General features: G+C 41.5%; 1 protein-coding gene across 2 annotated transcripts in view; it reads right to left on the bottom strand.

Annotated features, from left to right (window-relative positions):
- The window catches only part of Npr3 (natriuretic peptide receptor 3), a 60,635-nt gene that overhangs the window by 4,522 nt on the left and 41,001 nt on the right, over positions 1 to 15,112 (bottom strand). For both annotated transcript variants that reach the window (XM_013018653.1, XM_013018654.1), the window contains exons 4-5: positions 9,802 to 9,937; positions 2,221 to 2,315 (exon numbers count right to left, since the gene is read on the bottom strand). In XM_013018653.1, the coding sequence (XP_012874107.1) occupies positions 2,221 to 2,315; positions 9,802 to 9,937 (231 nt within the window). The remainder of the gene's footprint in view (positions 1 to 2,220; positions 2,316 to 9,801; positions 9,938 to 15,112) is intronic.

Below are 15,112 nucleotides of genomic sequence, written 5' to 3'. Positions count from 1 at the left end.
GGGGCGTGGCCACACTGCAGGTCCAGCCCCACCAGTGAACCCTGGGTATTCCTTAGTCATGACTTCTTAGTAGGAAGGAAAGATTTCTTATTTCCCTATGAAAATGATGTTGACATTCATGGCTTTTATTCTGGCTCATCAGATAGGGCCTCCCACTCCACACCAGTCATCGCCAGAGAGCAACCACATGATCAGCTAACAGAAATGTCCACTTCACCCTCACAGCCGCACGCAGGAAGTCTGAGCCACTGAAGACCCAGGTTAAGCACCTGACAGTTACATGGCCTCTCCTTGCTCATTTAATATGACACAGAATTAAGGCACTAGAGCTGGGCGCTAGTGGCTCACACCTGTCATCCTCATTACTCAGTAGGTTGGGATTTGAGGATTGCACTTTGAAGCCTGCCTGAGCAAAAAAGTCCTTTTTAGGAGGTAGGTTGAGGGAGTTGGTCATGGGGCTTGAAATCAGGGCCTGGGGGCTGTCCCTGAGCTTTTTTATTCAAGGCTAACACGTCTACCACTTTGAGCCAACAGCACCATTCCAGTTTAATTGTTTCAAAGGAACTTTTCTGCCCAGGCTAGCTTCAAACCATGCTGGTCAGGTCTCAGCCTCATGAGTAGTTGGGATTACAGGTGTGAGCCATGGGCTCCTGGCTCCATGAGACTCTTATCTCCAATTAACTATCAAGAAGCTGGAAGTGGAGCTGTGGTGCAGATGGTAGAGTGCCAGCCTTGAGCAAAAAAAAAAAAAAAAGCTCAGGGACAGCACCCAGGCCTTGAGTTTAAACCCCAGGACTGGCACACATACACATTCTCTCTCTCTCACACACACACATGCATGTGATCACACACACACACACACACACACACAATTAAGGCACCAGAGATTATATTTTAGGAACTTCCTGTTTGGCCCTCTTCTGGTAGAGAGGCTATTCCTTTCGGGGTTACATTCTCTTCTGATGATTTCACCCTTTTTGCTCCTCCATTATCAGGTTAAATTGTGCTTTAATCGGTTCCCAGGCCCCTAGAATATCATTATTCTTTCCTGGTGTAGTTCCAAACCTCAGTTTTTGGTTAAGATGACTGTTGAATCAGATACCTGGGCCTGGATCTGGGAGCTCCTTCCTACTCTGGGTCTTAGGATTTCTCTTTTGCCTAGGCACAAGTATCTGGCTCCTGGATCGCTATGATGTCTCCCATTTCTCTCTAGACCAAGGCCCAGCAGCCTCTCACAGGCTGTGTTGGATCATATTAAAAAGAATTCTAGGTCCTCACCCAAGTACGACAATTGCTACATATACTGAACACACACTAAGTGCTTTTCACACCTATAACCTCAGGATGGGCTACAGTGTATTAAAACTTTCTTCCTTCTCCAAATGGAGAAATTGGACTATGGATAAGACACAGAGCACTGAAAAGAGAAAAACAGTAAGTTTCATACCAAAGCAATGACTGGGTGGAAGACATCAAGAAACATAGAAGTAGTGGTCTTATCTGTTGAAATCAATTTCAGCAGAAACCTAGCATATTTGCTTAATACATACACATTTAGAGTTTCTACAGAACCTTTCTAGGTTTCATTGTATCAGGTCAGGTGACACTAGCAAGACAGATATGACTGAGACAGAGTGCTCATACCCTCAGTAAACAAGAGAGACTCTTCTTTGCATCTATGGTATTATCTTTGTTATATGTATGATGATATCTTGTAACTACATCATGTTCACTTCATTTTTTGTTTTGTTGTTCAGAGACAGGGTCTTCCAAGGTAGCCCAGGCTGACCTCAGACTTGCAATCCTCCTATTTTAGCTTTACAAGGGATTACCAATGTGAACCATATCCCTGGCCTATGCCCTGTTTTGAAATAGTAACACATGTAGAGTCTGTAACCAACCAACAAAAAAAGATGTCCCAAGAATTTAAGAGGGAAATACAGTTTTGCTTTTCTTTTCATACAGTGCCCTGCTCTGTTGGGTGGAGGAATGATGCGTGGCCACTTGTAAGATAGGATTTCTGCACCGAGCATCCATGTGAGCTATTTCCTGATATCTTCCCAACATCCTCAAGGCAGCAGTGAGTTCTCCCTACTTGTAAACTCCCAGGTTTCCAAACTCAGCCTTATCTGGTAACTACTTTGGGGACAGTCTTTGGACACTTGAGCAAATGCATCCTGACTCACAGAAGTGACTGGGGCAGAATTCTCATTGGCTTACCTCCTGGGTCCCTGCTTCCGTGTCAGTCATGGCAATCACAGAAAAGTCTCCATATCTGTCTCCATTGGCATCAATAGACACTTGCCCAGCAATACCTACAGGACAAGAGATAAAAAAAACTCCAAGTTACTCACTTAAGATGCCTCTGTCTGCCAAGCAAAACAAGGACATGAATTGACAAGACTTTTTTTTTTTTCAAATAAACTCATGCCTCAGGGAATAGCATCAGACCTTGAGCATTTTTGTTGGCATCTGGAAAGCCATTGTAATTTCATCTGTGTCTGCATTCCTAAATTCTTCACATTGCTCCATTTAAAAAATGAAAAGAAAGATGAATAAAAGACCTTCTTTGGTAATATATTCTTTTTTATTTTTTTAAGATTAAGGAGATTTCTGAAAGTGCGATTCTTAGTCCTAATATCTGAAATAATTTTTATGAAAAGTAGGCAGGGCAAAGTGGAGGTGCTTTTGTCAGTGGGGTAATATTACACAAGAAAAATCAGTGCAATCAGTGCAGCCTCAGTATTCATTGAGTGCACTTCATATGACTGCTTTTTTTTTGTCAGTTGTGGGGCTTGAACTCAGGGCCTGGGCTCTGTGCCTGAGCCTCTTTGTGATCAAGGCTAGTGCTCTACCACCTGAGTTACAGCATCACTCCTGGTTTTTTTTTCACTTCTGGTTTTTGAGTGGTTAATTGGAAATGAGCCTCACAGGGACTCTTCTGCTAAGGTTGGCTTCAAACCACAATCCTTAGATCTCAGGCTCCTGAGTAGCTAGGATTATAGGTGTGAGCCACCAGTGCCCGACCATATGACTGCTTTTATACACAGGAGAGTACTTAAGCACTTCATGCGTCACCAAGGCAATAGCTGAAGAAGACTGATGTGACTTGATCTCAAATGTGTGCATGTGCTGCCTACTCGTGTTATTTGGAAGGTTACTGGGTGGTGAATTAGTGCTGGAGAATAAGATAAATTGGACACATTCTCTGCTTAGGAGAAGAGGAGCCCAAACTTGGGATTTTAGCTAGTTTACAGTGGATTCTGACAGCTTGAACTGAATCCCGGTTTGACATTTTCTACCTCTACAGTTTTGGGGAGTAAACTTAGTCCTCTAAGTCTCATCTTGAACAACAGTAAAACAGGGATGCTACTCCTCCACTGGGAAGCTAGAGAGATAATGACATGAGATAAAGCCAGTAAGTTAGTTGCTTTCCTCCTTTTCTATATTATTATTATTATTGCTACTACTGTTACTAGTATGATTATTATTACTAAAAGATATTGAGCAACCTTGATCCAAAATATTAGAACCAGAAATGATTTGGATTTCAGATTTTTTCAGAATTTGGAATATTTACATATGTATGATGAAGTATCAGAGGGGAGGGATCCAAGTCAAAACCCAAAATTCATTTATGTATTCATATACCATGCATGTATACAAAGCTGGAAGATAATTTTAAACAATTCCTGGCATGAAACAAGCTTTCATGGGGAAGAATTTTCTACTTATGTGATTACAGCATTCAAAAAGTCTCAGATTGGGGCTGGGAAGGTGGCTCGGTAGTTAGAGCGCTTGCCTTGAATGTAGAAGGCCCTGGGGTTTGATTCCTCAGCACCACATAAGTAGAAAAAGCTGGAAGTGGCACTGTGGCTCAAGTGGTAGAGCGCTAGCCTTGAGCTGAAGAGCTGAGGGACAGCGCCCAGGCCCAGAGTTCAGACCCCACAAACAACAACAACAAAAATGTGTCAGATTTTGGAATATTTCATGTTTTGGATGTTTGGTGTTAGGGACTTGGGGATACTCAGTCTCTCTTTATTTTTGAGTAATCAAGGGGGAACTGAGTAAAAAAAGCCAAGATCTGTTAGGTACATTGGAGGAAATCTATGATTCAGATAAGCAGCAATCAAAAGTGTAAGCAGACTGGCTTAGTTTTATTTATAGCAGAACAGAGCCAAAAAGAATCAGAGAAACTGTGAGGTTCTTTGGAGAGAAGGCTCAGGTGCATAAAAGGGAGCAGTAGGAACAGAGTGGACAGACCATGGTAAGCCTTGAGATCCACTGGCTTTGGCCAGCAATGGAGGCTTAGAGCAACTAATCAACAAAAGAAACCATGTATCCACTGACTGATCTTAAATATGTTAGTGTTTTCAGTTTCATTCACTAAGTAGATGAATGAATACATCAGTCATTTTCTAATTAACTAAAGCTATTCAATTTCTTTGAAGGAGAGTTTGGAGTAAGATTTAATTGTGGCTTCTATTGATCTGATTCTCTCCAGAAGTCCTGAGTCTCTCAGTCTGAGGAGAAGCATCCCAAGGGAAAGTTCCATCCTCGAGTTTGGTTTGGAAAGGATAGGTATTTGGGTTTACTGTCCTTTGGGTTGTGGTTTGAAGGGCCACTGATTTTTCCAGACTTGGGTTTTCTATTTGGAAACAGAATGGGGCTACCACTCACCTTCATTTTTTGTTTTCTTAATATAGACTAGTCACAAAGGATATAAAACCCCATCACCATCTTGTCCATCCTTGATAGTCTGTGAAACTTCTAACTATTAAGTACATTTTTGATTCATACAAACATGTATTTATTTATCCCCAAACATACTGGTGACCCCAAACCACTTGTATTTCTATTCAGAGGGATTTGTGATGTTGTATCCTGCTGGGTGTTTTGCAGTGTATTTTAAAAGACAAGACAATCCTAGTAATCCAAGGCCTCATTACACCTTGAAGTTATTGCCATTCTGCCAAGAAATAGGGTGAGAATATTCATTTTCCAATTAGCAAAGTGAAACTTCATCTGAGAGTATCTGGCAGAAGGTGAGATTGTCAGGTTGGGAGCAAAATTTTCCTGTCCCTAAGTAATGAGACCTTCCACTCCCATTTTTTATTTGACTGTAGTGGAAATCAAGGCTTGTGCCTTAGTACTGTTTGCATCGTCCCTCTGACCTCTCATGCACAGGAAACTCAGCTTCTTCCGAGGAGGCCATTTATTCTAAGTCTTGAGAGTTGATCACAGGGTTCATGGCAATAAAAATCCAAATTTGTCAAATAACATCCCGAGTATTTTTCCCTTGACAACTTAATGGCCACTTACAGTGACCACTTAAATTAAAAATTGTTTTTAATTTTAGGAAGCTTAGAGTTTTTCTTCAGGCACATACCTTCAAGCTCTTTTTGGGGCTACCCTTAAATGGATCATGGCTTAACACATAAAATGGGCCTTACAAAGCACTCAACCCCAAAACTTGGCTTCAATTGTCTTTACATTTGAACAAATGAGATTTTTAACTATGGACTGAGCTATACAGCTGAGTGTTTCAGGACTCACTTCAAATCAACTGTGTAGACTTGGCCCCAGCATGGAAACATCAAGATGGCCAATGAGAATAGTCTGCGCCTTGACTCTAAGCAAAACTACATGCCAATCCTTGTGGGCACCTGCCCTTCCGTTAACAACCTCCCACCATGTTGCCCTCCAGCACCTCCTCCCCCCAACTCTGGCTTCTGTCCCTCTGTCAGAAGACCAAGAACAAATGACCACACCATGTAATGAGTAATAGCTAAGAATGGGATGTGGCCGACCAAGGTTGTGTCCCCACATACCAGGTTCTCAGTGCATTGTGCACAACTTCTGGGAAGTTTTGACTTTGTCCTAATATGCCCCCTGAGCTACCCCATTTGGTTCTACTTCCTCAGCAGAAGCAGTCAGACCTAAAGTAAATCAAGAGCATCCTAGAGGTAACTCATCCACATCCTACTCTGTCTAAAGTCAAAGGAGATGGCTTTCTTGTTGGGAGGAAGACATGGCACCCATTGAAACCACCAAGGAAAAATGAAATCTACCAGCAGCTCCAACCCAGGTGACCCTACCTAGAGCTACATTCCCCTTGATGTCCTGCCCTTTCTAGTAACAGAAAGCAACCTGAGGCAGCAAAGAGTATGATGAGATTTTCCAAAAAAAAAAAAAAACGTACCCCAAATCAAAACTGGGCATACTTGTTCTTGTCATTGAAGATTTTCACCAGTGTGATTAAAATAAATACAAGACTACCACCCACCCACCCCCATCCCAGGAAGACTTCAATCAATGCAGAACTGAGAGGGTCACCAACTAGTTCAGCCTCTTTATAGAAAAGGTGAAAAAGAAACTGAGAGGGCTGAGGTTATGAGTTAGTGGCTGGAATAAGGCTCCTGATCTTTGATGCTACCATCTGCATTCTGCATTAATAGTTCTCAAATGGAGGTCATCAGTGCAGGGCAGTTTGTCTTCCTTAGGACAGTCATTCGGCAGATGGTGTCCCTCAGAACGCCCCTAGTGGTTTTCTATCCATCTCATTCAAGTGGAGCCTAATTCCTCAGTAACCCTTCCAGGCCCACAGGATCTGGTTCCCTACCATTGCCTCTCTGGCATGGGCTCCCTTCATGCTACTCTTCCGACTTAGGCATCAGCCACACAGATGTCCCAGCTCCTCAGGGGAGCGCTCTCTTGCCACACGTGGCTCAGGTTCTGTGTGAGCTGCTCTCTCAGGGCTGTTTCCTAAATGTCTCCCTAGTTCTCCCCACCCCATTCAGATCTATACTCAACTACCACTCTCAGAGAGACTTTCCCTGCTCACTCTTACATCACTAGCCCCACTCCCTTCCACCAACACTTTCTATCTCCCTCCTCTGCTCCATATAATAGCCTGATAGGCTGTAACTATGGTAAATATGTATTTGTGAGCTGTTCTCCCCCTTTGCATGCAAGTTATGCTGATCACAGGGAACTTCTGGAGCCTCAGCTACTTGATCCATGCCTGGCATAGGATAGACACTTTATAAATATTTGCTGAACAATGCATGAATGTATAGAAAGTTGTTATCTGCAAGGAATTGAATTCTTCCCATATCAAGTCCCATGTACATTCTGAGTGTTGGTAGGGTGAGACGAAACAAGAATTCTGATATACATTTTTGGCAAAAACATAGACTAGCATACCTTTCTAGAAGATAACTGGAAATATCTGGTTTGCTTTAAAACATACCAATCTACTTTGGGGCCAGAAAATCTTACCACTAGGAATGTTCCTGTTGGAAATACTCATAAAACCTTTTCAGGATGTGCAAAATACTGTGACTGAATACTGTGTAAGAGCAAAAACTGTAAATTGAAGTATTTTGTAATCAAAGATTAAAGAATTTCCTATACAACCATAAGGTAGCATAATATTTAATTCATTTAAAAATGAGTTAGGTCTATGAGTATTCATACAGAAAAATCTTTTATTCACCATACCAAAAAAACCCTAAAATGAAACATGATATTCATAGTATGACTCTTCTATGTATAAGCTTTAGAGACCATATAAAAATACATTTGTGCTGGGCACTGGTGGCTCACGCCTGAAATTCTAGCTACACAGGAGGCTGAGATCTGAGGGTTATGATTCAAAGCCAGCCTGGGCAGGAACATTCATGCGACTCTTGTATCCAATTAACCATGAGAAAACTGGAAGTGGCACTGTGGCTCAAGTGGTAGAGTGCTAGCCTTGATCTGAAGAGCTCTGGGACAGTGCCCAGGCCCAGAGTTCAAGACCCAACTGACCAAAAAATGCATTTGTAGCCAGGTATGGTAGTGCATATCTATAATCCCAGCACCCAGGAGACATAGGCAAGAGGATGGGGACTTCAACACCATTCTGGCTTACATAGTGACATCTTGTTCAAAAGGCCAAGGGCTGGGGATATAACTTAGTAATAGAGCTCACTTGCCTAGCATGTACAAGACCCAAAATACTAGCCTCAAGACCAAAAAGGGTGGGGGAGGGGAGGGACTCTGCATATGTACTGGCAGAAAGCATAGGTTATTTTTAGTTGAAATCACAGAGAAAATTGTTAATAGTGATTCTATTAGGGAAAAGGAGACTAGGAAGGAAGGTACTCTTTCTCTTTTCATGTTATGTATTTTTAAACTATTTAAATTTTCTAGCCAAGAAATGGTCTCATTCTTGCTTGTGTGGGATGAGATGATAGGCCTTTTGTTGTTGTTCTAATCCTTCTCTGTTCCTCAAACAACTATATTCACCATTTCAAATCAAATCAGAGTGCTGGGGAAAATGGCAAACTCCTGTAATCACAGAACCCAGGAGACTGAAGCAGGATTGTGAGTTCTAGGTCAGCAGTCTAAACCAGCAGTCCCACTCCTACATACTGATATCCTGTCTCAAAAAGAAAACATAGATAGATGATAGGGAGATAGAATGGACAAATAAAATTCAAACAAAAGCAAAGGGCCCAACTAGACCTGCTAACCTTCTTGAGCTACTAGGTTTAACCTCTACTTCAGATGTCTTCTGAGTTTTAAAAAAATCAACATAGTCTGAACAGAAGAATGTATATCTGAGACTAATATTTTTTTAAAATCTGATGGCAGAACTTTTAAACATACTGATTATTATGTGATGAATGAGCCTTTTAAGTGTAATTTTTAACCACTAAAAAGGCTTATTTTAATGAAGAACAACAGATAATAAAGCATTAAAACCACATCGTTATTCAAACCATTTAACAAGGTAAAATTCCAGATCCCAATATATTAAGTATAACGTTACTTTTTAATCATAAATATTCAATATAAACATAAAATATAAATAATTTTACTTTTTAAATATAATTTTACTGTTATTATTCAAGTGATGTACAGAGGGGTTACCATTTCAAAAGTCAGGTAATGAATATGTTTCTTTTTTGGACAATGTCACCCCTTCCTTTGCTTTCCTCGTCTCCTCCTGCCCACGAGTTATATAGGTCATTTATCACATAGTGTATACTGAATAGCATGATTGTCTTAGTTCACCCTTCTTCCCTCCCTTTCTTCATCTCCCTTCACCCCACATTTGTGTCCCTTAAAAGAAAAAATTCCAAAGCAAAATGAAATACTCCCAATCACCACCACCAACAATAACAACAACAACAAAATATGTTTCCATTTCCTGGAGTTTATTTCAATAAAGTGTATTTTAATATTCAGAGGAGTTACCCCTTTGGATTCTTTCCCTAAGGGTATCTTCCTTTCAGTCTGTTTGTTTGTGAATGCTTATAATCTTGCATATATTATCATGTCCAATTATATTTTAGATCTGGTTTCGACATATGGAGAAAACATGTGCCATTTATCTCTCTAAACTGTGCTCACCTCACTAAGCATGGTTTGTTCTAGGCCTGTCCATCTCCCTGAAAATGACATAATATTATCCTTTCTAATGGATGAATAAAATTCCAGTGTGTGTGTGTGTGTGTGTGTGTGTGTGTGTGTGTGTGTGTGTGTGTGGTCCACTCATTTGTTGAGGGGTAATTGAGCTATTGCCATAATTTGACTATTGTGAATAGTGTAGCAATGAACATGGATGTACAAGTATCTTTACCATATCCTGACTTGTAATGCTTTGGGTGGATGCCCAAGAGTTACCATCCATACTTTAAAACTGGGGGGCAAGAGGAGGGAAGACATTAGAAGCATTCCCACTGGCAACAGAGAGCCACAGAAACAGCAGTTCAGTCGACCCCAGCGGCCACTGTGTAGAAAAATCCCTACCTTCAAATGTCCGGTTCCAAGTCTGCTGGATAATTTTCCCTCCATCCTTCTTGCTGTAACCAGCTCTGAGTACTTCATGTAAAGCCAGGACGTAGAGAAGGATAGCGTCATGGAACCCTTCAACAAACATGTTAACCTGCAAAGGAAACCCCAGTTGGGTGAGCTCAAGCACTACAAAACCTACCTTTCCTCACAATATACATAAGTAAAATGATCAAAGTGAGACTGCAGGTCCATGAGAAATGGCAGAGGCATACGGAAGGGTAACTATCAAGAGCCACGTTACAGTTTTCCTGATAGTGGCTGAATGAGGGAAGCCTTTGCCCAGTTTGGCAGCATAGACAGCACACAGGATGTCACAGAAGGCATCAGCCTTCAGGGCATCAGCCTTTGCCCATAATTTTCTTAGCATAGGTGGCCTCCAGCCCCACACTGGCTCTCTAAACTGAACTGACATGAGCCCAACCTCCCCCTTTAGGTTTCTACTATTAAGAGCATCCATGTTTTCTCCATGTTCTGAATACAGAATACACATAAGAATAATAAGAGCTGGATATACAGGTACACATTCATAATCTTAGCTACCCAAGAATTTGAAGCAGGAGGATGACAGGTTTGAAGTCAACATAGGCTTAATACAGAGACCTCATCTAAATAGAGAGAGAGGGGGGGAGCTGGGAAGGTGACTCAGTGCTTGCCTTGCATACATGAAGCCCCGGATTTGATTCCTCAGCACCACATAAGCAGAAAAAGCCGGAAGTGGCGCTGTGGCTCAGGTGGTAGTGCTAGCTTTGAACTGAAGAGCTCAGGGATAGTGCCCAGACCCAGAGTTCAGGCCCATGACTGACAAAAAAAAAAAAGTGTGGTTCCATTTGTCATTCATTCATTCATACTCAATTAATATTGATTGCTTCCTGGCATACTATGCTAAAAATGACAAGAATAATGGACCCTGTACTTTCTGTCTAGTTATGGGGTCAGAGTTTGTATGCTTTTCTCTACTAGTAAGAGCATCTCATTACTTAGTCCAGCCTCTGTTAAAGTCCACAGACATGAATGGAAACCAGGCCTGGCTGTTGCCACACCCAGTTGAGCTCTGGTACAAGTTAGGCAGTCTTACTCTCAGAAATTCACACTTTCATAAACAGAAACATGGCATTGAACTGGAAGAAGTCATTTGATCATGTTGAGCTGTTTCTCTTATCATGAAAGAAACATGGTATATTGCCCAGAGAGCAGTCCCAAAGGGGTAGTTGTTAAGAATCATATGACATCTGGGAAATAGAGTTTTTAGTCTCATAATGCCTAGTACATGCCAAGTATTCAGTGAAAATCAGTAATACCTGGTGACTACTTCGTGATCTCTGAGGTATTATTGGGGCTGTGTTAGAGTTATCTTCAGGATATAGTGAGGACACAAGAAAAGACAGTAGTTAGTATTATGGGTTGGGGTGAGCCCGGTGAGAAAAGCTTTACAGTGGTACCAAACTTGAACCAAGCTTTGAAAGTAAAGAGTGATTTCACAGGGTAAGGGAAATACTGTGGGTAGATTGAGTTAGGAAAGGCATATCCTGACAGGTTTGTGTATTAAAAAGGACAAACATTCTGCTAGGCTTGAGCAGGAGGTCAATGTCATGCCAAAACACAGGGGGAAGAGGAAAGGAGATTCAGATCTCTAAGAACGGAGAGGGTACACTGAGTAACTTAAAATGCCTTCAGCAGCCATTTGGTCACACAGATTGACCTTATTCCTCTCTTTGATAATATGCATTTTTGATACGTTCTAATACTACATTTAAACTTATTACAATACCCACTAGATATGCAATGAACAAATACAATCTTGAAATATTGAGAAAATTACAAACAAGTTGTATTACAAGCTACAAAAAACAAAGCTAAGCCTTTTTATTTCAGGAACACATCCATGGCAGAATGCCAAGATGGCAGAATGGGTTGGATACTTCAGAGAAAAATCCCTTTTAGGGCCTTCGCTGGAAGCACCACCTGCTTCATTTCTAGAAAGAACCCGGATGGAGGAGAGCTGCAACTGATCTTCTGCATCACTTGATTCAAATGAACACACAAGCCCCATCCCACATGACCTCATCCCACCCCTAAAGGTGGTGAGTTCTGTTTGCATTACAGAAGCAAATATATCAGATTTGTTATAACCAACTGCTGAAAAACAGACATGGACCCTTTTTGCTGTTCTGTCTCTTCTTAGCTGTGTTCTGCCTCATTCTGCACCCTAGTTTCCCCATCTAGAAAATAATAATACCTTACTCTCGGGTACAACTTATACTTAATAGAAACTAAGTTTCCTCATGCATGCTCAGTGCCCAGGTAGACCTAGTACCTCCACTACACCGTGATCTGAATTCTGCCCAGTATCACAGGCACAAGCCCAAGCTAGCTGATCCCACTGACCTTTGGGGAGAAGTGGAGGCTGGGACAGATGCTGCTTCCTAAGTGAGCTCTAAGTTAGCTGGCTAGATCCACAGTCCATTTTGAGCCCTGACACATTACTTAATCTCACCCATCTTCAATTTCCCAGTCTGTTAAGTAGGAGTTTAGTACCAACTCATCTCATAGAGCTTTTCTGGGGATTAAATGAACTCATACACATAAAACACCTAAAACAGTTCTTGGGACCATGAAAGCAACAGGCAGGTGTTGGCTCTTACTCTAAACTGTCAAACTCAAGTCTCATTATTTTCTTAGGGAAAGAGTAATGTAGAAATAACATCTACGAGTCAAAGATAATTTTCTGCGGGTTTGGTTGTGCTAACCTCAGTTTTCTAAAAGGATACAAAATTTTTCACTTGGCCCATGAAGTCACTGTGGCTTGAAAATACAGCCACGAACGAAGATGATGAATTTTAATAAGTAGACATGAGCTCTGTAATTTCTCGGGCCACAATAAAAAGTTCCTCTGAAGATCATGCTTTTCTTTGATAACTGCATGGAAACCATCAGAAATCTCAGAGGTGCAGTTGTAAACTATGGAGATCTAGTTACCTTTAATTTAGATGTAGTGTAATTCCCCCTAAGAAAGGAAGACACCAAGAGCATGACTTAGTCTTCCTCCACCAATTACTTAGTGATAGGCTCTGTAAACTCCTTGTCTCCTGCTTAAACTGGTATGCTGCTGGCTCCCCTACCTTTTCCCCCCCCTCCTTTTCCTCTTCTTCTTTTCCCCCTCCTTTTCTTGTTTGTTCCTCAAAAATCTTAACCCAGGGTTACCTCCCCCAAAACTGGTTATACATTCAGAGACCACTCCCTGTCGGGACTTTTCCCTCCTTCCTTCTCCATATGTCTTCTAACATCCTGGATAAGAAGAACCACTATCTGGCCAAGAACAATGATGACCAAGAGGGTTATATAAGAAAAGAAGAAGAAGAAGAAGGGAGCAGGTTCTGAACATGGGCTCATGCCTTAATACTCTTTTCCTCTTAAAGTGACTGGGTGTCTCCCTCTCCTTCCAAAATTAGCAGAAGAGCTGCTTATGGCACCCCAGCCCACTGCAGAGGAGAAGGAAGAGGTTTTTTCACACCTACCTCACAGGCCCTCCAGCCATAGGCAAAACCCCAGAGATCATCTTTCCTGGAGGAGAACAATCTCACCTCTACAGGTGTTTCTCAGTGGGAGGAAAGCCCGTTTGCACATTATAGACACTGAAAATTGGAAGTGCAAATTAAGCCCAAGGGGGAGGATGGGGAAGGAAAGAAGAAGAGTGTTAAATTGTGTTCGAATGCAGGAACCAGGTCATTTGATCTGTACCCAGATTCTGGACAGAGAAAGACTTGAACCTCAAAGTCCTGACTGACCATCTCGCTGTTGTTACTGAGCACTATAATGAGATTAAGAAAACAATCTAAGCATTCCCTTGCTAGCTAGAAGTTCTTCCTTACCATATTTATGACTATATACTAATTGTAAATGTAAGGGGATTTCATTGTGGTATTTTCTTATGTACCTATCATGCCATAAGTCTTAACTAAATTCCTAAACCCAGGCATTATTTTTCCAACTATACACTGAACAAGACAGATGAAGAGAATAAAAAAGTTTATAATCTCCACTAGAAACCACTACTGTTCTATATGGCTCACAAAATGAAAAGTATGCACAGGAATTGTGATGGGGGCCCTGCTAGCCACATCCTTTTGAATGCACTAGCATAGAGTCAGATAAAAAAATCGTGTGTGTGAGTGTGTGTGTGAGAGTGTGTGTGTTGGACTGGGGCTTGAACTCAGGGTTTCTCACTCTGGCTTAGGTTTTTCACTCAAGGCTAGCATTCCATCACTTGAACCACTGACTCCTTCACTTCTGGCATCTTTTTTTTCCTGGTTAACTGGAGATAGTGTCCCTCAAATTTGTCTCCTTGGAATGGGTTCAGAGATCCTCAGATCTCAGCATCCTGAGTAATGTGGATTACAGATATGAACAACATACTTTTAAAATCATTAACTGAAGCATAAAGGCTCCTAGCCAGGATGGTGGAGAGCATTTTTCTCATTTCTTTCTAAGGAGGTAAATTCATGCTTATATCAGTTCCTTGATGACACTTGCATTTAAACAAGTAAATAAAGAAGGCTGCAGGCCTCTGATGTGTAAAGTAAGAACAGCCTGTAAAGAAAAGATAATTAAAAACCTGAGAAAGCCTGTATAGCTCCAAAATACAGCCTGCTAGCAGAAAACTTCTCAGGTTGAGAGTGAGGTTAGGTTGTCCGGGCTTTGCTTGTGAATTCAAGCACATCACACAGTGGTTCTATCTTCCTTACCACAAACCAGTGGCTCTCCATGCAAATGAGGGAAGCTGAGAGTGTTGGGCAGAATTTTGTCTCAAAGTCCTTTAGAAAAGGCATGCCTTACAGGCTGAAATTTTCTTTTTTTAATATAAATTTTTATTTTTATTTTTTGTGAGCATACTGTACAGAGGGGTTACAATTACATGGGCAAGATAATGAGTACATTTCTTATCAAGCATTGCGGCCTCCTCCTTTGTTTACCCTTCACATCCCTTCCCAGCCTCACCCCCTCCCCGGCCCTTACCCAATCCCCCCAACCCCCCCCCCCCCCACCCCTACCCCCGCATCAAAGTTGTAAAGTTCGTTTTCGACATGACAACTTGTACTTCTCATAGATGCAACGGGTCCACCTGTATCCTTAAACGACTCGTTTTCCCCATCTCCTCCACAAATTATACCGACATCAAATATAGTGAAAGCAGGGGTTATACTGTGGGGGAGGGACATACAAAGCAACAAAGAAATAATCTTATAAATGCGTTATAAACAAATGCATG

This window comes from Dipodomys ordii, unplaced genomic scaffold (assembly GCF_000151885.1).
Source record: "Dipodomys ordii isolate 6190 unplaced genomic scaffold, Dord_2.0 Scaffold41, whole genome shotgun sequence".
Lineage (NCBI taxonomy): Eukaryota > Metazoa > Chordata > Mammalia > Rodentia > Heteromyidae > Dipodomys > Dipodomys ordii.
Note: the sequence above shows the minus strand (reverse complement) of the source record. Positions and strands in the feature narration are given on the sequence as shown.